General features: G+C 42.2%; 1 protein-coding gene across 1 annotated transcript; it reads right to left on the bottom strand.

Annotated features, from left to right (window-relative positions):
* Positions 1-1371: 1371 nt before the first annotated feature.
* On the bottom strand, positions 1372-18369 carry LOC136015115 (protein mono-ADP-ribosyltransferase PARP12-like). The gene is made up of 12 exons (XM_065680568.1): positions 17968-18369; positions 16701-16836; positions 14823-15117; positions 13790-13888; positions 11822-11945; positions 10049-10244; positions 9339-9459; positions 7746-7842; positions 6741-6819; positions 5404-5534; positions 4542-4693; positions 1372-3693 (listed from the first exon to the last, which is right to left on the bottom strand). Exons 1-12 carry the CDS (start codon positions 18303-18305, stop codon positions 3419-3421), a joined length of 2043 nt encoding a protein of 680 aa, XP_065536640.1. The 5' UTR covers positions 18306-18369; the 3' UTR covers positions 1372-3418.
* Between the last annotated feature and the right edge of the window lie 5082 nt (positions 18370-23451).

Genomic DNA, 23451 nt, shown 5'->3' with positions numbered 1-23451 from the left:
TCATGCGTCACTGCTTGCAAATTTGAACCATTTATTCTTACCTGGCATTAAACTGCAGAATTTCCTCTCTGCATGTGATACTTTCTGAAGTGACCACCCTCTCATTTTCCTTTGTTGAACCATGTTCCCATCTTGGACACAGCTTCACCTAATACTCCTTTTCTGTGCATTTACAGTAGTAAACATGCTAGAAGAATTTAAAGCCGACTTGCAAACTGCTTATTTCATTGCTAAGTTTGCACTGGCCCTGCTTTCTTTCTTCTAACTGTGAGAAGTCTGATCAGTCTCCAAGATGTTTGCTCCCTGCACTGCTGGGTGCCATGGCTGCTTAAGACAAGGGAGCTGGATTACCTATCCCCTGGTAAAACAGGTAAGCACCAGTAACACTGGCCATGTAACAGCTGGCTCTCCCGATGTTGTGCTGGAAGTACTGCAAAGTCAAACAGTATTTCTACAACTCCCACATGCCCTTTGGCTCAAAGGCAATGCTGTACAGCAGTTATCTTAGAAGCAAAATGCAAGTCTTCTCCAGCACTGAGCACACTACCGTAAACTGGCATGTGCCATACACCTAAGTTACTCTTACCCACCACCCCTACTTCTCCAGGCTGCAGGTACCCAACCAGAGTAGTGTACTGCCAGTCCTTTGCTGCTGCCGACACCTACATCTCATAAAATTCAGGCAGAATTTACAGATGAAACCCATTAAATGGTGTGGTGGGTTAACCATGGCTAGCTGCCAGGCCCTGACCCAGCCCAGGGGGTTAGAAGCCAGGGGTTCATAAATAACCCTGCTCCATACTGCACAACTGCCACAGCAAAGTTACTTCCTTCTGCTAGCTTGCCATCTGTCTTCATAGAATGGTTTGGGCTGGAAAGCACCTTAAAGTTCATACAGTTCCAACCCCCTGCCATGGGCAGGGACTCCTACTAGACCAGGTTGCTCAAACCCCCATCCAACCTGGCCTTCAACACTGCCAGGGATGAGGCAGCCACAGGGCCTCACCAACCTCATAGTAACGAACTTGCAAGGATGAACCTGTTATCAAAAAAGGGAACAATCTTCACAGCTTCTCCTCACATGATGCAAGACCAAGGAAGAGATTATTACACTGTTGCTGCTCAGTTTTGTCTTAAGTAGCCAAGAAATGTCCTCACTCAGAAAAGAGGGTCAATATAAATTTTTGTTGAAAGTTTAGATTTCATGCAAATGACTTTTTAATCTGTTCATTTTCAAATGCAATCCAATCAGCTGTACAGGGACTCCACTACCTAGGAGCAGCATCTTTATTAAAGTTTCCAAGAACTCAGAGATGTAGCAAAACATGGTGCTTTCAGTATTGAGAGTGAAAACCAGGACAAGGAGTCTAGTGCTTTGAATGCCTGTTTATTTACTACGCATAAGAAAGTTATCACTGCAGTTTCAGAAGTTGAAAACATGGTACTTTTAGTGTGTTAATGGAGAAATAGCAGATGACAAAATAACACAACCAGCCCTATTTTCCATACACACATACATATCTTCTCCAAGAATAAAGTATTTAAAAATACTACCAGCCATAAAAAAGTTACTAAAAAAATCTTTTTCTTTTTTGGTAGGAAAAAGATGCTTGTTTCAGTTTTCTAACAGAAGATTAACATGACTTTTTCTATTTCAGTTCTTAGCTGAAATGCTGGTTATAGTCAGAGGAAGAAAAGCATACCAGTATTCTCATTTGCCATGAATGTGTAGATGAACATCATTTTGTTTTGGCAGAAAAATCTTATTCTGCACAGGTATGAAAGCTTTCATACTAACATTATCCTCCCTGAATGCTGACAAAACTTCTGTCAGCAAATGAGCTTGTCATATATGCTCTATTATAAATCTTTCCAAAGAAAGAATAGTCAACTTGCTTTTCCAACATCCTGTGTTTGAGTGGGTTAAATACAAATGAGAGTATTTTCCTTTAAATATCATGCTGCTAGTTTCACATTTCATATAAAAAGGAGTTCTGCACAGCCTTACACCAGCTAATTGCGGCTAAGCTCCTGGTTCACAGTGCTGAAGTAATAAGGAGTTACCCAGTGTACACTTGTCAATCATCATCCAGATGAATTAAAAAGGAAGTGCTTCTAGAATACAGGTTGAGATTTTTTTAGAGCCTATACAAAGCATATCTTAAGACTTTGGCAGTACACTATAGTTAACAAGCACTCATTTAGGAACATTAAAGCTGTGATAAACTATCTGTCTATGCACCAGCAACTTCAATCTTAAGAAATACTCGACGGGTCAAGTTTTACTATCTGCATATATGTATGCTAACTGCTCAATGCTAATAATGTCCTTCTCTGGGAACAATTAAATATTCAATGTAATCCTCAGATTTTTAAACATTCAGCTCTGTGGCTGAAGACCAGTCCCTCGGTAAGCACACTTTTCCTGCAAGAAAGTTTAAAGACCCCTTGATAACACTGCTAACCAGTGTATCATCTCCTGCAACTAGAGAGCTGTACTCATGGGAGACAGTCACCCACTGTCAATCCTAACAACTGTAAGAAAACCATGAAGTTGCACCACAGGAACAGGGTGCTGCTAATCAAGCAGTGCATTTTGCTCCTAAGTATGATATTCTTAAATGACCTGTGATTTAACTCCTCCCTCCCACACCAGCACACTCTCAAACAAAGGTACAAAGTCATGAAAAACTTGTGTTCTCACAGACCTAAAATACATCATTTATTTGATGGAGTAGGTCAGCTGAGCAGTACAGCACCAAGCAACCCTTGTTGTGCTTCATGTCTTTGGTATGTGTTTTAAATGAGAAAATTAACAAGTTAAAATAACTCTGTTCATTCTCAACAAGACAGTTTAACTTTTGAGGCTTTGTTGGTGAAGATTAAGTAGGGTCAAACCCCAGTGCTGCTAAGAATTTGTGCAATGAGTTGATCATAGAGATTGTACAGTCTTATTTGCAAACACTTGAATGTCGACTGTTGCAGGAGACGGATTACTAAAAAAGCAGGTTTTATCAAATTTTGAATTAAAATATAAACAGGCAGGAAAGAGTCTCTGACTAATGAGCACATACAAAGATCCTGAAATAATTATAACTAAATATTATTTAAACTTGGCAGTCATTGCTAATCATCATGTTACAATCATCAGTGAATTAATCTAATAAATTTATAAGTCTCTAGTAATGCATGGAAATGTGATAACCTGATAAAGACTAAGAGACAGAGAAAGGATTTTATTAATTCTAAGATGTCCTTTCTGTCTTCTCATTTTCTATTGCACAGAAAGGATGGAGAATAAATGTTTCTGAACACTCACCTATCCAACTATATAACTTCTAAAAATCACTTTGTCTCTCTTAAGCCAGTGCTAAAAAAAATTTATACCAGTTAAACATAATGATGACAGGTTTTGGTGCTACAGCATTTTAGCGTATGCCTGGTCAATGTATTCTATGAGATACTCTGGATAAATCTGCTGCTTCTCAAAGATGACAAAGATAGAAGGGTTTGAAAAGCTATTCACACAACTGTCATAGAAGCTGTATCTGTCCTTCATGGGAGGCCGAACACAGGAAGAATCACCAACAGTGAACTCCCCCACCAGCACCCGGGCCAGAAACATGATCTTGGTGCGCGAGCCTTCCCTGCAGTAGCTGTCAGAATAAGACGCATCCCTTGCAAAATAGCTTCCTGCAGAAGAGACACCAAGACAGAGTTGAGAAGACACCAAATTACAGAAAAGGAAATGATACAATGTGAAAGCAAATTCATAAGCAAATCCATTAAGCAGTTCATGAACAGCCTTCCCAAAACCTTCATATGTCCTGTAGGTCCTTCTTAGTAAAAAGGACCTACACGCTTGTTTTTCACAGCACACATATTAAAAAAGCCACACAAAAGTAATGTTTTAAATGTTGTCATATTCCTCAAGATTTCCTCTTGACCCTAGGTGTCCACCTTTCCCAATCTCACCCAACTTCCTCTCCTGACAGAGACTACTATTATTCATTAGCACGTTTCTGAGAGTTAGAAGGTATTCGATTGGACAGGTGAGTAGTCAGTCAGTCAGCCTGTCTATTCCCCTTCGTCTGTTGATCCTTTCCTGTACACAGGAGAATGCAAAGGAATGTAATTTGCTAACAATGCACAAAGCCTATAACCAGGATGGCATTTACTTACCTGGAAAACAAAAGCAAAAACCAACCCCCCAAAAAAGTAAGTAGCAGCATGTTGCCTTCCTGTAACAGCTTGGAGAAATTAGAACACAAGTGGGCCTGGGCTCTAGGAAAATCATCCCTAGAGCTGGCCTCTCCTATGCTTGTCTTCTTGCAAGGCCAGAGTGCAACTTAGAGGCCAAGGCCCTTCAGTATACCTTAGCTCTAAATGATCATATTGCCAAAGTCAGCTATGTGCTATGTTGTCCACATCATCACAGAGATAAGCCCTAGAGCTGCTGAGTGTCCCAACTTCACAGCTCTGCAGTAACTATTAAGAATATTTCAGCAAGTCTAAGGTTAGTGAAGAAGCTGAAAAACAACCTTTGCCATAGACTGTCCCATGAAGGCCACAGATCCTCCAGTCAAAGTTTTGCTGACAGATGGCATCAATGTATTTTCTACTGGTCCCATGAAATAAAGACCGCTCATCCACAGCATTTCCACCATTGCTCTTCTGCATTTGTTCCTTCTGCCTGCAATAAGAAACAGTATATTTGCAGTTCCTTTGTGGCTGAAGCCAGACAGGTTCCAGCCATACCGGCACTCAGAGACAATTTTAGACAAGAGTATATGCTGACAATCTTTATGTTAAGGCCTAAACTTTGGGCATACAGGGTACCTTGCTGTATAGTTGCATACAAACATGCTTTCATTACACACAAATGCCTCCAGACATTTAATAGTAAAAATGTTTTGTTTCATTCACTGCCTACTGGGAGATGGGGAGGAACCATGGCATTATTTTTTTCTAAACACAGGAGTTCACATTAAAGCTTTCCCTCAGTGGGTTTTCAATTTAGTTTTGAAGGCTGTTTCAGTTTTGACCAGCTACAAACCAGTGTTTGTGCCAGATGCAAGTGATTACCAGCTTCAGGGCTTCAGTGGAAGGCAGCTGTACTTGACAGAGGCCTGGCAGAAGTCAGAACCATTTACTCAAGTTCAAGAATTCCTCCCACAGAGCTCAGCTGACTATTCAAAACTCTATGTTTTGACTGAGTTTTGTTTTTTTCAGTACCGCTTTATCTACATGTTGATCATGGCTAGGTATTTCAGTTTGGGGAGTGGAAGCAGATTCTTAAATGCAGCTGCATTTCAGGAATGCATGCATCTATCTTTAGCATACGGCTAACTGCAGAAACGACAAACTTCATGCATACATACCAGAACAGTATTTTACACATACCACTGATACAGTTCCCAGAGAGATGGGTTCTGAACTCTACGAATCCTTTTAATAACTGTTGTGGGCATTGTGCGTTGAAAGCCCACCTTGACTTTCTTATATTCTTCAGAAGAACTGTCAAGCTCAATCAGCTGTAAGGAAAAAGATCAAAAAGCTACTCTCATCTTTTACTAAACTGTAACAAAGCCACCCTACCTAGTGCATTACTCAGACCTTTAAAGTCTTTTTTGTGAAGCAGAGGTATGAGCAGTGAAAATATTCTTAGAAAGAAGGTAAATTAGAGATGCCCAATCTGTAAGTGAGCTTTTACCTAGGGTACATTAACTCCTGGTGTTTAAGACATGCAGGTTGCTCTCTCACAGGACTTTAAAGGAGCTGTATGCTTTTGTGCACCCACCCAGCCCCTTTGAATATTTGGCCCAAGATGCATTTGCACGCATATATCAAACACTACCTAAATACATAGAAGAAATGAGCAGATTAAAAAGACCCCACATATATGGAGAGTTTATGTTGCAGTAAATCAAAGAATATCTCTACACCCATGCTTTTTAGATCTTTATACTTCCTACAGCCAGTGAACACAGACTGCAACGCCCATTATGTTGTCTAATAAATTGAAAAGGCCAACCATTTGATCAACCATTTAAGGGAAGAGTAGGGACACACTTCCAAAAAAATCAGCTTCTTGCATGCTTTGCCCTGAAAGCAAGCAAAATTTCCTAACTGCATGTTTTCCTAAGGAACATAGAGAATGTCAATGTTAACCTTCCTTATTTTTTATTGAAAATTTCTTGAGGATTTGCATTTTGCAAGTCAGTAAGTTTCAATCTTAACGTAAGATCTTTTCTGTAGGTAGTTACTGGAGTTGACAGAGGTGGTGGCGGAGGCAAGCAGGAAACCAGCAAAGGTAAACCAACGCAGCTATTAACTGGGTGTGTTACAAAGGTAAACAAGTTCACTCCACTGGAGTTATGGTACATTTTAACAAATGATGCCAGCCTGAACACTGCTGATTTCAGCAGTGCTCCATAGATGTGCAACAGTCTACTTACATACAGCTCATAGAATGGCTACCCTGAAGTTTAGGAGCTTCAGCACAGGTTGGACTTCAAAGCTATCTATCTTGAGCACCAATAACAATCTTGCTAATACAGCCTAAGCTTCAGCCGAATTTGCCAAGTTACCAGACCCAAATTTATCAACACCTCTACATTATGTTACATAAGAAATGTTCATCTACAAGGGCGCAGAAACACTGAACTTGTGACTGCAACAAACCTGTGTGTGACAAAAGCGATGGAGAGAAAAAAAAAATAAAAATAAAAGCTCCAAACCTTGAATCCCACTTCAGGCAGCGCAGATTTGTCCCAATGAGATGGAATGCCCTTAAATTCTTCTACGTATTTAGAGCTCCTGTGCATTGCAAGACATTACAAATAGGTAATTGAATGAACCATATCCCTACATTTTATGTACATATGATACTAAATGTTTTTGCCAAGTTTAGGGAGAATATAGGCAACTGAACATATTAAGAAATATTTCAAAACTGTCTTTTCATTTCAGTATATGAAAATATTTGTTCCAAATCATCATGTCAAGACTTAAGGCAGGAATTAAGATGTCAAATGAGAAAGTAAAATTAGATATACAAATAAAAGCTCTGCTACAGTAGGGTAGATAAATAAAAATACATACATTCAGGATCCTATCAGTATGGCAGAAACAGGATAGATACAAAACAACTCTCCCCTCTACTTCCACCCCAACTTTAATTAGTGTGTTTAGCAGCAATTTTCTGTGGCATTTAAGAAAAACTTCTCCCCTCAAAGACTCTCATCTTTTGCTCCACCTGTAAGGACTACTACTTTCTTCTCAGCTTGTCTGGTTGTTCTTAAAAGAATTGCTTCTGAACTTTACTTAGCTTTTAAAATTACTGGTCTCAGATGTCAGAAAAGCATCTTTACAGTATGCATAAACATTATTGCTTCTATCTGTATCAGCTGCTCTATTAAGAGAGCTCCCCTCTAATTAGCAGCTTCCTACAACATTGATACATGTTGGATTATTTCCTATGCTTCCACATTTAATGTAGCCAAACCCAAACTTCCTTCACCCCCACGGTTCCAGAGTTGCTTGAAAATTGTTGGCCAGGCTGCAGTACTGCCCCGGCTAGACATTATTGTAGGACGATGTCTATAACATGTATGACCCTTCCCCATTCAATTTCTTTCACAATCCACTTAACAGCTACTTCTCCACCTTATTTACACCTTTGGAAGACACTCCATTCACACTGCACTAAACCCATCACCTCAGAATGAGCAGTTACAGTTTACCTGGCTCTTGTTTTTTCTACCTCTTCTGGAGACACAAATACAGGCCTTCTGCAAACCTCTCTCTTTGTTGAGTAGCGAAGGTTTTTCTGAATCATGTCTGGGGAAAAAACAAAACACCCTGAACAATCAGAAAGATGTCTTAGAAAGCCTTCACACTGCAGCCACCAAGTTATTTTGTCAAAAATGTTGACAAAAAAGGGACCAAGTTTTTTTTTATAGCATCACAAAGGGAACTCAAAGCAGGATGTGGAACCCACAGTCTGAGTAAATCAGTTTCAGTTTTACTCTTAACTTTAAAAGGAATGATAGACACTGGTAGCTATTTTCCCTTCATTGTCCCGTCAGCCACACTTAATCGAGAATTGTATAGTAAGTATCTACTTCTGCTCTGTGGATTGCATCCCCTCCTCAATTTGTAAATCAAGATACCATTTTTCTACATATAGTTGTAGATTTCAAACAATATAAATGCAACCTAGCAGCTATCACAGGTCATTCATTTTTATTGACCACCAACAGAAAAGCAAGTCACAGCTATCTGAATTTTAGAGGTATTCTTTCTGGATCTTGGAACCTCTGTAGCTACTGCCACATTATTGCAACTGAGAGTCAGTAGCAGCCAGGAAAATAGGCCCCATCTTTAGAGAGATACACAGGAAGAAGACAAACGAACAAAACCACTTGCCACAACCAAGCCTAGAAACTGAGCTTTGGAAGACATCTACATTGCGTACATTTGCCTAAGTTACCAAAAAAGCCTAAACCTTAGAAAAGGGATTGATTTAGAGTGTAATTTTCTTTTCTAAGCCAGAAAAGTTTCCCCATCCTATAAAGAAGATTACAACATAGCTTTCAATTAAATCACAAGCAACGTATCACATGCCCTTTCTGCTTTTTTTTTCCCCTCTCATGAAGAATGAGATACTACTGAAAAGCTGGATCAAAGGCAACTACACAAAAATGACAGTCTAAGCAGGCCTATTCCCACCACCACTGCTCCCCCCAGTTTTTGACAAGGATACCTGGAAATGCAACATCTCAGAAAGGACAGTGCTATCACAAATGGCTTAAATACCCTGAACTTTTGGGAAACACATCTTCCTACTTTGACATAGTTAAGGTATTTCCTCAGCCTTTCCAGACTGGCAGAGCTATGAAAAGAAAATAACCACATAAATCTTGCAATGGTAAAGATTATCTGGACTCTACAACTCGCCAAAGTATTAATTTTTCTGCAAGCCAGAGATTAAAGCAGACCAGAAGCTGGCTTGCCACGTCTGCCAGAAGTTTCTCACCAATTGTGCTGGCGCATCAATGGCAATGTCACACCTGGACTTACTGGCAGACATTTTGAAACCTAGCACAAGAACCTCTCAAAACCAAAAGGTGTGGAGGAATAGAAATGCCACTTTGCCTCTGTGAACAGCTCTTATCCTGTGAACTTTGACAGAAGTTCTGTCCTTGTAAACACTGCAGTTCAAAGTCCAAGTTTCTTTCTCCTATCTCCTCTAGCAATGTAATTTAAAACCACAAAAGACCTGGAAGGGAAGGACAAAATAAAAAAAAAAAAACAACAAAGCAAATGGAACCTACCTGCAAAATTGATTTCATATTCATGTCTTCCAGCTTTGAAGTTCAGTGTTGGAGAACATTTGCTTATATATGCTTTCTCCAGGTCTTCACTGGAGACAGTGGCAGCTACATGGTCAACATCCTGTCAGGCCAAAACCAGAGGGAAAAAAATAAATCTTCTTGTCTCTTAAATACAAGCAAGTTTAAAAACTAACAACATATGGTATGGTGGCTGAAATATGTACCAGCTTTTGGGCATGATAGTAGCTATCAGACAAAAGCCATGTATTAAGCTGTTGAAACAGCTCCCAAAACAAACAAGCAGTGTTATGAAGCCTAAGCTTATGCTGTGCATGCTATAAACACTACTACTGAGACCCCACATTCACCAACTAGACCTTAGCAAAGACACACAGAGTACTACTGGAACCTCAGAAAAGGAAGTTTTAGTGAGCAGCAGTGAAAAGAATGTATTAATGAGATCCTATCTGACATGACTCACTGAAGAATTATCTGTCAATAATATTTGTGGCTCACCAGTGAGCACTCCCTTATCTGAACCAATGAAATTTCCAGAGAAATCCCATTAGGCCTCTTAAGTCCATCTGTACAGTATGAGAGGAAAAGAGGAGGAGGCTGACAAGACAGAGAGGATATAACCACTGTGCACTTCTCAGTAGCTCTGCACTTTTAACACAGAGTTGAGAGTCTCCCCATTTCTCCACACTTACTTTTTTCCCATACTCCTGCCACAGGCCATACTCATCTTTCCAGTACCAGATCCATTCTGTTGTAAGAATGAAGTGAGGGGGTTTGGTCACAGAAGAGGCTGTAGAAAGACGTCTAACCTTTTCAAACCCACAAGACATATTCAGAAAAGAGATACGTGGCAAGGCACTGCCAGTTTCAGTAACAACATTTCCAATTCTATAAAGGAGGAAAAAAAAAAAGAGGAAAAAAATAATTAAATCAAGACAGTTTGTGAAGCTTTACACCTAGGTTCACAAGCCCACCATAAATTTGCAAATTAGGTCATCATCACTCAAAAGCAGAACAGAAGCCTGCAGTTTCCATAACTATCCCAACTCTGTTTTGTGTTTGCACATCTTTTGTATTACAGTATTGCATCTCACAGTGGTTCCATGGGCAGTAACCATTATCAACTAATAAATTAGTGAGTTACGCAAGTTGAACAGAAACAATGGAAAATATACATTGCCTTCCTCTTGCTAAACAACTATATTCTAAAGAGAACAGTGTTGTAACTTACGGATGGCTTCAAATAACCTCTAAAGTAACATAAGAGGGGACTAGGTAAATTCTCCAGCATGGGACATAGCATACTGGTATGAGCCTCTTTCAATACCCTCTTTGTGCTACATAACAATTTCAAAACCATTAAAGGCATTTCCATATTCTTAATGTTCTCTGCACCCAAGAGTATCTGTCACCTCAGGCACACAAGGTATTCTACCAGTTCCACTATATGAACTTGGGAAAAGAGGGCAGGAGGGGCAAATCCTTTCCAAACCTTGCCATACTTCTCTTTCACCTTTTGAGCTGGAGGTTATTTCTAATCATGGGGTCAAGCTGTGTATTGACAAGCTTAACCAAAGAGATTCCCACAAGGGATAAAAATCACCGTTCTCTGCAGTCTTCCAGCCATTCTTAGTGAGCATTAGCAACGGTAGGAAGTATTTATACTTTTACAGTCACGTAACTGTTATGGATTGATCCTGGCCAGCAACCAAGTATCTACGCAGCTGCTTGCTCACTCCTCCTCCCTTCCCAGTCACAACAGAGGGTAGAAAAGACGAAGGGCAAAAGCAAGAAAAGTTGTGGGTCTATATAAAGGTAGTTCAATAGGTTAAGAAGTGGGTACACATGAATAAACAAATAAGGCAAATTGCTCACCACCACCCAAGGCAGTGTAATGCCTAGCCAGCCTCCAAACAGCAGCTACCTTGGTTAAAAAAACAAACAACCAACCCACCTCTCTTCCTCTGCCCACGTTTTACTACAGAACATAATGTTGTAGGGTATGAAGATCACTTTGGTCAGTTCAGGTTAGCTCTCCTGGCTGATCTTCTCCCAAGCCCTTGCCTGCCTCCAGCCTACCCGCTGCAAAGGAGCGGGTCAGAGCAAGAAAAAGAGAAAGCCTTGACTCTGGGCAAGTACTGCTCAGCAATCCCTAAAACACTGGTGCATCATCAGCACCATTTTATTCACAAACCCAGAACACGGCACTTTAGGGGCTGCTATGATGAAAGATAACTCCATCCCAGCCAAACTCATCATGATAACCAGAGTGTTTTATACGGACTCGAGGCCTAACTCACAACAGATCTCCAACAACAGTAGATACGCAAAGTGAGATCAGCAGAAGAATACCAAATAAAGCTACTTATGTAATAACTGCAATAGAATCATAGCAATTTATAGCCACTAAGGGCCTGCTCCAATATAGCAAACTCCAAGCATTATTAAATTTTATGAGCTGATACCCAGTGTAAGCAGGCTCACAATATGCTTTTTCTATATCTTCCATATTCTTCAAGTCCTTCCAGATCTTACCATCAGAGACCTGCCACCTATATGGCAAGTGAAAATGGGTTCTGATACACTTGTCTACAAAAAAAAAAAAAAAAAAAAGTAAGAGATGCATTAGTTTCACAGGTTATGAGAAAAATGCCAACATTTCAGGGATGCACATACAGCTGGTGAGAGTATCAAATGCATAACTATAGGAAGTGTTCACCTATGGAATCTTTACAAGCAACAGTTCAGTATTTTTCAACATGAACACTCAAAACTTAACTTTTGATCTTCGACACAAGTTTATTCTCTATACCTACCAGATTCTATTTGTGCAACACAATTGCTAGCAGGAGCTAAGTGATGAAGGACTACCCTGTGTCCTCAGTTTCAGAGATAAAAATTTGCAGTGAGTTGAAATTACAAGCTTATATGAGACTACTATTTCATATACAGATTAACAGTGTAGACTCAAATATCTGTGCTTAACCACTTAATCCCAAAGTGGAACTACTGAGGAAAAAAGAAGTAAAAACAGAAACAGCACTTAGTTTTAGGATAGGAGGAGAAGGACTGACATGGTTTAACCCCAGCTGTCAACTAAGTACCACAAAGCTGCTCTGTCACCTCTGGTTCCCCCAGTGGGATGGGGAAGGGGAACTGGAAAAAGATAAAACCCATGGGCTGAGATAAGAACAGTTTAATAATTGAAATTAAGAAAATAAAAATAATGAAAAGGAGGATAACAAAAAGAGAGAAAGGAATAAACCCCAAGACACACAAGTGATGCACAACACAATTGCTCACCACCCACTGACCATCCTCAGGCAGCGATCAGCCCCTCCCAGCCAACTCCCCCCTTTCATGTACTGAGCATAAAGCTGTATGGTATGGAACATTCCTTTGGACAGGTTGGGTCAGGTGTCCTGTCTCTGCTTCCACCTGGCTTTTTGTGCACTAGCAGAAACTAGAAACTGACAAGTTCTTGACTCAGGATAAGTACTGCTTAGCAACAACTAAAACTGCTGTGCATTTTCAGCATTGTTCTCAAACTAAAGACAAAACACAGCATTGTACCAGCTACTAGGAAAGAAATTAACTCTATCCCAGCTGAAATCAGGGCAGTATCCACCCCATATTCTACATCATTTATGGCATGCCAAGGTCTCACACTTTCCAATACATCATACATACACACAGATATCATTCCCTTAGTCTCAAAGTCCTTTACCCTTCAAGAAGTCTCTAACAGTCCAGGCCTCACCAGGAACAAGAGCAATGGTAGCAGTGATCAAGGTATCACAAGTATTACTCAGAAATCTTTTAAAGAGTCAGGGTGCCGTCACTTCTCAGTAAGAGTGAAGATCACACCACCAGTACCCACATGCATAAACTTAAGACTGGCTTTCATGGTAGGACAGGCAACTTAAGTATAGGGAAAGTCAAGGAGACTGCACCACACAGGTCTTATGAGAAGGTGTGTGGTACATCAGGGAGCTACTACAGGTCAAGACCATCAAGAAGGAAAAGGATGACAAAAGGACAAGAAAGCTGGCACAGCAACCTTTTTCCTAGACAAGTGGGAACATTTTGAAAGGGAGATAGTTCAAACAAATTGAACAGAGAGAGAAGAAACAAGGAAGAATGTAGAATTCGGACTATCTTTTGTAGCTGCTTGGAGATAGGGCTCCTATCATTCAGCAATCCCTTAGGTGAACACAGGTGGATATTACAAATTTCAGGGTAGAACAAAACAGCTGCTTTGTTTGGCAGAGCACGCAGGTCAAGCATATTTCTATTAGCATTCAAGATTTTGCTAAGATTTAACTAAATAAAAAAACATAAGCTCTGAAGTTTACCCTTTCTGTGAAAGATGTCTATCATTTCCTCTTACGAGAAAAGGAAAATTGACTGGACTTGCTACAATCACAACCTACCTTTAAAGCCGCAACCTCTGTACAGATGATATAAACAAATCTGTTCCAATTCATCATCATTTGTAGTTGAAGACTCTTGGCTAGAGCTGTGTTTTCTCTCTAGAGGGGGGAATTATAAGCCTCATTAATACACTTTGTTTCAACAAGCCCTCTTTAAAGTGCACCTATGGGTAGGGAAGATAACTAAAACCAGTGTTTATAACTACATAACTGCATTCAGCTCCAGAAAGACACTGAAGTCTTTGATAACTCTGCATACTCAAAAGTCCTATCCCTTTATCCATCCTTTCTGACCTTGACTTTTCTGTAACTTCTACATTTCTCACAGTTTTCAGCTTTCACCACAAAATGAAAATAGAATCCAATGCTTTTACACTTCTAGATGTACTTGAGTTAAGCATGCATTCCACATCCCTGTTCACACTAGCGGCTATAAAATCTAAAGTCTCAAAATGTGGTATTTCCATAAATTAAGAACATGCCTAAGGAAACCAAGAAGGGAAGAAGCAACTGTGGGAGAACAGCAGAGATGAACACACAGACACTTGGATTTTTCATTCTATTTTTGTTTCCTGCTAAATTACACTTAACTTATAATTTTAAGTAACTTCAAAATAAAAGAACAAAATATTACATCTCTGAGCAGTAACTGCGATATTGCTGTCTGTGAATTCTTGTGCTAAGCAATCATTAAAGAAAAAATAATAGTTTAGAATCACACATGTAAATGCCACCCCTATTCTTGAACAGTTCTCTACCTTTGTTTATGGTTTTTTCTACCAGAAAAAATCTCCCTATTTCCAGTTCCTGATAGGCTTGACTAACCTCAGATTTATGATTTTTATAAACACCAAGCACTTTACTTCTCAGGAACCCATAATGTCTTGAACTCACTTGTCAAGACGGATCTCTGTCAAGGTCCCTCCTTAAAGACACATCAAGATGCGAATTCACTTTTCTTTATGACATCTGTGAGAATGTTACATTGACTATAGCAACTCTTCTGATGTTTTCAAAAGATGGTATCATTTACCTTTGAACGGTGAAGACATGTTATCTTGCATGTCATACATGTTCCCATTGCCATTTTTTATGTCATACATATTCCTATAAATGGAGGGTAGTTGCTTAATAATGTCGTAGCTCAGTCCGTGTCTCTCCAGTTTATCATAAGATTCTGACTGTAATAAATCATGGGATCGCTTGCAGCTGCTGCCAAATCTACACTGTCCCCGGAAATAGTATTGGCAAACATGCAGTTTGGTGCAGATCTTTTTATAGGTACAAGATCCATAAGGTCCATCACCTTTGTTATAATGCAAGCAGATCTTGAGCAAAATAAAAAAAAAACAAACAAAAAAAATATTAAAGATCAAAGCACAATGTGTTCATATAGGCTGTTTGAATTAATGATTTTAAACTTTTTACAGCTATGTGCTTACATCTGCATTTAAAAGACTTACACAAGTTTCTTCTTCTTGTTTTCCAAATGATTTCTTGTTAGCTTTTCCTTTTCCCTGGTAATGTCTAGAAAGATGTCTCAACAGAAAGCAACCATCTTAAAAACATTCTCAAGCATATTTTGTTCTAAGTTATGTAGATGTAGGATACTGGATTTTATGGTGTCACTACCCAAACTCTTTGGTTTTCTTGTTTGGGAATAGTGAGCTTTTTTGACCTGAATTTGGTGACAAAAGGTCCCAGATCTGACTGCGATGGCATTAACTTTCTTCATAGCAGACCATACCACCCTATGTTTTGGATTTGTGACTAAACCAGTGTTGATAACACACCAAGACTTCAGATATTGCTAAGCAGTGCTTACACAGTGTGGAGGCTCTCTTTCTCCACTGTGGCCTCTCCAGATTAGGTAGGCTGGGGGTAGGCAAGAAGCTGAGAGAGGACACAGCTGGGACAGCTAACTCATTCTGTTTCATCCCAGCAAGCAGCCAGGTTAAAACTCATAGATTCAGATAAAGACTGTTTAATAAGACAAAAAAGGAAGTGACAATAATAATGATAAAAGAATATACAAAACATGTGATGCACAGTGCAATTGCTCACCATCCACTGACCAATGCTCAGCCTGTCTCCGAGCAGTGGGCTGCCACCCCCTGATCAACTCTCCCCAGTTTTGTTGTTCAGCACAACATCATATGGTGTGCAATATCCCTTTGGACAGACCGGGTGAGTTGTCCCAGCTGTGTCCCCTCTCAGCTCATTGTGTACCCCCAGCCTCTTCACTAGCAGAGCATGAGAAACTTGGAAAGTCCTTGACTCTGGGTAAGCACTGCTTAGCAACAACCGAAACATCAGTGTGTTATCAGCATTGTCCTGATACTAAATCCAAACACAGCACTGTACCAGCTACTAGGAAAAAATTTAACTCTATCCTAGCTGAAAGCAGGACATAGTCCAAGTGGCCAGAGGGATATTCCACACCACAGAATATCATACTCCAAAAATAAATTAAAAAAAAAAGAAGGGAGGGGTGCTGCTGTTTCTTCTGTTTCTTCTTAGAAAGTGGCCCTGAACAGGCACTTACTGGGCATCGGTCTGCTTGTGGAAGATGTTGACTAGCTTCCTTTGCAACACTTGTTTTGTCCTCACTTTCCTACACTTGCTAAAACGTCTTTATCTCCATCCACAAATTTTGTCACTTTCTGTTCTTGTTTTCTCTCACCTGCCTTGCTAGGGGCAGGGGAGATGGGAGCAAGTGAGGAGGCTGTGCAAATGCTTAGCTGCCAGTTAGGGTCAACCCACCACAGTCAGAAACAAAGGCTGCACATTTAAAGTTTTAGATTTGCATTATGCGAACAAAATTGACACCGAACCATCTTCATCTAGTATCAAGCCTCTTCCACTTTGCGATACTCACTGAAACACAAGGCCAAGAAACAGTATTACTCACCTCTGGTAAGAGGGAAGGGTCATTCTGAAGCAGAAGCTGCCGAAGTTCATCACTGTTTAAACTCTCAAGTCCATATTGTTTTAGAACCAAGAGATTGTGGTGCGAGTAGAAATTGTGAACAAACCTGCATTCCTTCCTACAAGTGAAAAAACCCAAGTGCAAAACAAGTGTAACAGACTAGCACTATTTTGCTACCCCATCGGCATTACACTACACAGTTTTAAAAGCACACCAAAATAGCTAGTTTCTGAAAAAATCTGTATTGCTCCTTGATAAAACAATTATGTGATTTGCTAAGCAGATTACATCATTGCTATGAGGCTAACTGCCACACTTATTTCTGATTTACAGTCATTACAGCATTAGCATAGTCTGACAATATTAGCATTTTTGACCTGCAGCTCCCAAGTATGGGTAAGGAAGACACCAAAACGTCGGAGCAGCACCCCGTCCCATCCAAATCAAATCGACAATCACACTCCCCACCTTCACCACGCAGCACAAAGTGCTCAGATCTCGGGGTGTGCGGGGGGGGGGAAGCCTAAGCCTTCCCTCTCAGCCACGGAAGGATGGGGTGAGAGAGCACCAGAAACAGGGTTGTGAGCTGCGAAGGAAGCGTTGTAACCTGTGAAGCGTTAAAGCCTGCGTAACAACCCCCTGCACCTCTATCCTTTGGGGGCACGGGGAGGGGAGCTGGGCTAAAAAAGGAGCATTTCCAACACAGGAAGAGCAGAGGGGCGTTTACGAAGCCTTTTTCCACTGAAGGGGGCACACCTAGCCGAAGGCTGAGCCTCCCAGAGGCAGAGGCCCCCGAAACAAGCCGGTTCCAGGCACAAGCTCCCAGCCCACAGCTAGAGGTGGAGGCGGCCGCCGCCACTCCCCCCGCTGTGCCACGACGACTCATTAAAGTAACAGATTCTTTTCTCTACACCACTTCCTTCTCCCACAGCCGCGTTCGATGACGTCTACCACCGGCAACAGGGCAGCCACTGCAGGCGCCCAGCTCCACTCCCCACCGCACGGCATACGCGGCTTCACTTCGTTGCCCCCCGATGCTGGGCGAGGCCCCAACCCCTACAGGGAAAGCTGCCGAGGCCAGGAGAGGAAAACGGGCCGCGCAGCCTTCCAACCGCTCCCGGGGGCGAGGAGCAGCACACAGCCTCCCCAGCACAGGCAAACGTCCCCCGCCTGCCCCGGCCCCCGGCAGCACAGCGCGGGTCCCCGCCACAGCCCCGAACTGAACAGCGGCGATGGAGGCCTCCCCTACCTCTCGTGCTGGTTGCGGCAGAACCCCCTCAGGTGGTACTTGCAGAGGTGCAGCCGCCCGCACTGCCCATCGCAGCCTGCACCGTGCTCCTGGCACAGCCGTAAGGGGCTGGTGGCCAGCACCACCACCTCTGTTCCTGATGCCGCTGCTGCCGCTGCCGCTGCCGCTGCCGCCGCCTCGCCCTGCCGCTGCACTAGCGTGAACTGCTGCGAATCCTGTAGCACCAGCGCCAGCTGCTGCGCCGAGGGCCGGCCTGGCAGCCGCTTCTGAAGCTCGCCCTGCTCCAGGCAGCCGCCGCTAGCACACAGCAACTGCAGCGCTTGAGTAGAGAGCGCCATGGCCGCAGCGAAGCCGCTTGCCCCAGCTGGAGGTGTGCGGGTCCCGGGCAGCCCCGCCCCGGAGGCTCCGCCCGCCGGAGGCTGGAAAGCAAATGCAACCGGCGGCAGGGCACGACCCCTTCCAGGAAGAGAGAGTCAGAGTGGGCTAGGCAGTGTTGGTGCAGTACCGTGTTCCCTTTGGCTTGCTGTTTGCAGCCCCAGTATCACCGGAGCTGTAGGCTTTGTAGTTGCCTGAACCCTAACCCTAACTTGAATGGCATCTCGAAGCTGAGGTTCTCCAGCAGAACGGGTGTCCCAGATGAATAAAGGTGATAAAGGGGCAATGGCGGTGCAGTGCTGTGCTCCCCTTGGCATGCGTTTGGCGTCCTCAGTATGGGTTCATGAAAGACCGGTGCTGCTTGGCCAGCCTGATCTGCTACAACAAGGTGACCCACCTGGCTGATGAGGGAAAGGCTGTGTGGACTTTGTTTGGACTTTAGTAAAGCATTTGGCACTGTCTCCCGCAGTCTCCATCTGGAGAAATTGGCGGCTCATGGCCTGGATAGGAGGACTATTCCCTGGGTAAAAAACTGACTGGATGGCCGAGCCCGAAGAGTGGTGGTAAATGATGTCACATCTATTTGGCCACCAGTAACTAGTGGTGTCCCTCAGGGATCAGTGTTAGGGCCAGTGTTGTTTAATATCTTCACTGATGATCTGGATGAGGGGATCAAGTGCACCCTCAGAAAGTTTGCAGACAGCACCCAAGTTGGGTGGGAGTGTTGATCTGCTGGAGGGCTGGCCGGTTCTGCAGAGGAATCTGGACAGGCTGGATTGATGGGCTGTGACCAGTGGTACGAGGTTCCACAAGGCAAAGTGCTGGGTGTGTTGGTTAACAGCCAGCTGAATATGAGCCAGCTTGTGCCCAGGCAGCCAAGAAGCCAAATGGCATCCTGGCCTGTATCAGCAATAGCGTGGCCAGCAGGGCCAGGGCAATGATCATCCCCCTGTACTAGGCACTGGTGAGGCTGCACCTCGAATCCTGTGTTCAGTTCTGGGCCCCTCACTACAAGAGAGACATTGAGGTGTTGGAGCAGATCCAGAGAAAAGCAATGAAGCTGGTGAAAGGTCTGGAGCACAAGTCTGAGGAGGAGTTGCTGAGAGACCTGGGGTTGCTTAGTCTGGAGAAGAGAAGGCTCGGGGGGACCTTATCGCTCTCTACAACTGCCTGAAAGGAGGCTGTAATGAGGTGGTTGTGGGTCTCTTCTCCAAAGTAACAAGCGATAGGACAAGAGGAAATGGCCTCAAGCTGCACCAGGGGAGGTTTAGATTGGATGTTAGGAAAAATGTCTTCACCGAAAGGGTGCTCAGGCATTGGCACAGGCTGCCCAGGGCAGTGCTGGAATCACCGTCCCTGGAAGTGTTCAAAACCGTGTAGATGAGGCCCTCAGTGACAGGGTTTAGTGGTGGCCTTGGCAGTTCTGGGATAATAAAGGTCTTTTCCAACCCAGCTGGTTCTATGTTCTATGAAGTAATTCTATGGCTTGGGCTGTCTCTGTCCTCCTTTGTTCTGAAGACAGTCTTTCCTTAAGAGGCAGACCTGTAGATGGTCTGCAAGATGTGAGTGCATCAAATGTGGCTTTTCAATACATTTTTTCAATAAAATATTTATTATTTTGTCTTCTGTTTCTTTTGTAATAATCCCTACTGTTTGAATTTGTTGATTACTTTTGAGGTTGGAATGTCACAGTTCTCTTGGATATCTTAAAATTACAGGACAATGCACTCTGTAAATTGAACTCTATTTTATGAGCTCATTAGGAAAGAGACAACCATGTCAAAGAAGGGCTTAATCCCCTTTTGTACAGACTTCTCTAAAATGTGTATTAACTACTCATCACTTCATTCATTCGTGAAGTTTCTGACTCACAGGTTCTCTAGTTCATAACTCATAACTTGTGTACCTATGAGCAAATAGTTACCTAGCCAAGGGTGAGAGTGCTCATTCTTCCTTCTCTGTCACAGTGTGGGCATCCCGTGTATCACACCAGGAAGCACAAAAGCCCCAGCAGTCTGGCTGCTGCTGGATTAGCTTCAAAAGCTTTTTGAGTTAGCTGATAGTATTACCATAAAAGTCGGTCAGAGAAACTCTGTAAGACTCAATTTGGAGTTTTAGAAAACAACATTCTTTATTGCAGCACTGGGTGCACATATTAATAGTTTTGCAAAGGTTTGCACCCGTTATTTGCCAGCAGCAGTTTTATATTCAGCATACTGGTGCATATTCATAATGTTTTCAGGAAATTATTTACATATGCATGAGATATCTGGGAACTAATTATACTGTTTGCATCCTAATTATGCATGCACTTTCTTGCTGTGTGGGGGTCTCTGCTGGTTGAGCATGGTCTTCCTCACTGTTTACCAAATGACCTCTGTGCCTGTGTATGCTCGCAAGGTCCTAGTAACTGCTGAGTTAGCAGTTGGTATGCCCTTGCTTCTGTTCTGTTCCACATCGGGCACCACTCTGCTATCTTGAAGGCCAGCATCCTTGGTCTTATTTACTGTCTTCTTAGTGGTTATCAGTCCTGTGATGTTCCTTCCTCCGTCAGCTGAACATTGCTTTCTCTTTATGTGTTAGCAAGTTAGAACAGTTTGCTGCTATGTAAAGACACACACACTATTGTTAGTTTAAACCTACAATTTAAGCCTACGGTAGCATTTAAACCTTCCAGCTTGGAAGTTTGTTCTACACTATTTCCGTAAATTAGTGGGTGTTGTGTTTTAACCCCAGTTACGAACCAAGTACCATGCAGATGTTCACTCACCCCCCACCTCAGCTGGGTGTGGGGATGAGAATCGGCAAAAAGGCAAAATGTGTGGGTTGAGATAAAAACAGGTTAGCAACTGAAATTATCTATATTATTATTGTTATTATTAATAATACTAATATTTTTGCTGATTTTAATATTATTATTGAAAGGGGGATAACAAAAAGAGAGGAATAAAATCCATGAACTACAAGTGCTGTACAATACAATTGCTCACCACCTGCAGACCAGCGCCCTGCCCTGCCTGAGCAGGAGTCAACCCCTCCTAGCCAACTCTCCCCAGTTTATGTACTGAGCATGATATTCAATGGTATGGAATACCACTTTGGCTAGTTCAGTTCAGGTGTCCTGTCTCTGCTCCTTCCCTGCTTCTCATGTCCCTCCTTACTGTCAGAGTATAAAAGTCTGAAAAGTCCCTGATCAGGATAAGCATTGCCTAACAACAGCTAAAACATCAGTGTGTTATTGACATTATTTTCAGACTAAAGCCAAAACACAGCACTGTATGAGCTACCAGAAAGAAAATGAATTCTATCCCATCCAAATCAGGACATTCTGAAGAAACTTCCTGAGGATTAATATGCAATAATTCAAAAGACCATGGCTGCAGGAGACAGCAGCTGTAGGTGGTGACAGCTACATAATGACCTTTATCTTTTCCTGTCCATTCTGTCTTCTGTGTGTGTTGATCTTGCTTTGAACTGATGGTGCTGCTCTCAGCATATGAGTTGGAGCTGGTGTTTTCAGAGAATGATCCCATTTCCCTAGACCTTGTTCCTGACTGGTAGTAGTTCAGAAGCCATCACTATCCATATGAAGATAGCATAGCTTCTTCCTTCTCATCTAAATCTACACTGAATTTCAGCTGGTGTTTCATCATCCAGTGTACTATAGGGCCATTCAGCAGTTCTTCATAGTTTGCCATAGTCACTCTTTTCTTGAATAATATAGTATTCTTGTCATATCTTCCCATGTTTGTTAGCCTCTTTTCCTGATGATTTATGAGTATGTTGACTAGTGCAGGGCTGAGCAGGCCTGCACTGGGGGACTGCCCTCTGCTGAGGAGAGCTTTTGGAAATCTAAGTCAACTCTACAAACTCTTCTGACTCTTGCCTGCATACTTGTTGATGACCTCAAATAGTTGCCGTGTGTTTCTGAGGTATAAACTTAAAAAGGCCTTGCTGGCTGTTCCTTAATATTTTCTATTTCCAGTACCTTCTGTTCCAAATTGTAGTTTTCAGTGATTTGGCTTTTTGCTCTGCAATTCTCGGGATCCCCCCTGTGATCCAGGTGCCACATTTGCTACTAAAAGTCTTCTGACAGCTAGACACTCCTGAGTGAGAGATCAGACACCACAGATAGTAGCAGTTGAGATAGAAAAGTTGAGATTGGAAGGCACCAAAAGAGATCATCTGGTCCAACGCCAAATTCAGCCATTTCCCCCCTGAATTATTAAGAACATGGGGGGAAGCCTCTTAATTTTGGTGTTTTGTCTAATGTTTTCGAATTGTTGGGTAATGGTATATACTACCACGTCAGTAGGAGGTATCTTCACTGAACTAAAACTTAAGAAACCCTTTTGTGTAAGAAGCATTGAAGCCGGCATAGTGCTAGACATCTCCCATTCTTTCCAGTAGGCCTCCATTGACTTTTTCTGTTCAGTACCCTAAATTTATCCTATCTAACTGGTTCTGAGCCTTTTGCATCTTAAAGATCTTAAAACATCACTGTGCTGTCCAGGTAGCTGTTTCAACTGCACCCCACACTTCCTTTCTTCATGCATCTAAAAAGCCTCTCACTCATTTGGCAGAAATACAGCATATTTTTCAGCATAAAATATGTATGAATGACAACACCAATGCAGATCTCAACATTAGAGTGAAGGAAGTACAGAGGAGAGCAGTGTGTAAGGTCAGGGTCGAGGGAGTATTTGTAGTTAGCTGCGCACCACTGCAATTCATTTGAATGTGTTGCTGTGTGTATCACAAGGAAGTTCACACTGCTGTTCCTGCTTTGCAGCTGGAATGAGTTTTTCGAGGCTCTGGAGCAGAGCTATCATTCTGTCTCTTTTCCTGAGAACAAAAGAAAACCGAGGAGAACAGGCTATGATGCATAGAGATTTGCAGAGCTGCTTTTGAATTTAAGTACCTTCCCGTCCCTGAACACATAGCTGAAGTAAATCATAGCTTACTCCTTATCACACAAGTTTCTTGTAGTTTGTTTTGTGGCATGTTCCTCAGGAAGAAAAAAGTACCTCTTTGATTTGATAGAACTTCCCCACCTATGAATTATATATAAGCAAAATTGTACTTTGTCCTTCTTCAGAAGAGTCTGTG

Source organism: Lathamus discolor, chromosome 1, assembly GCF_037157495.1.
Source record: "Lathamus discolor isolate bLatDis1 chromosome 1, bLatDis1.hap1, whole genome shotgun sequence".
Taxonomy (NCBI): Eukaryota; Metazoa; Chordata; class Aves; order Psittaciformes; family Psittacidae; genus Lathamus; species Lathamus discolor.
Note: the sequence above shows the minus strand (reverse complement) of the source record. Positions and strands in the feature narration are given on the sequence as shown.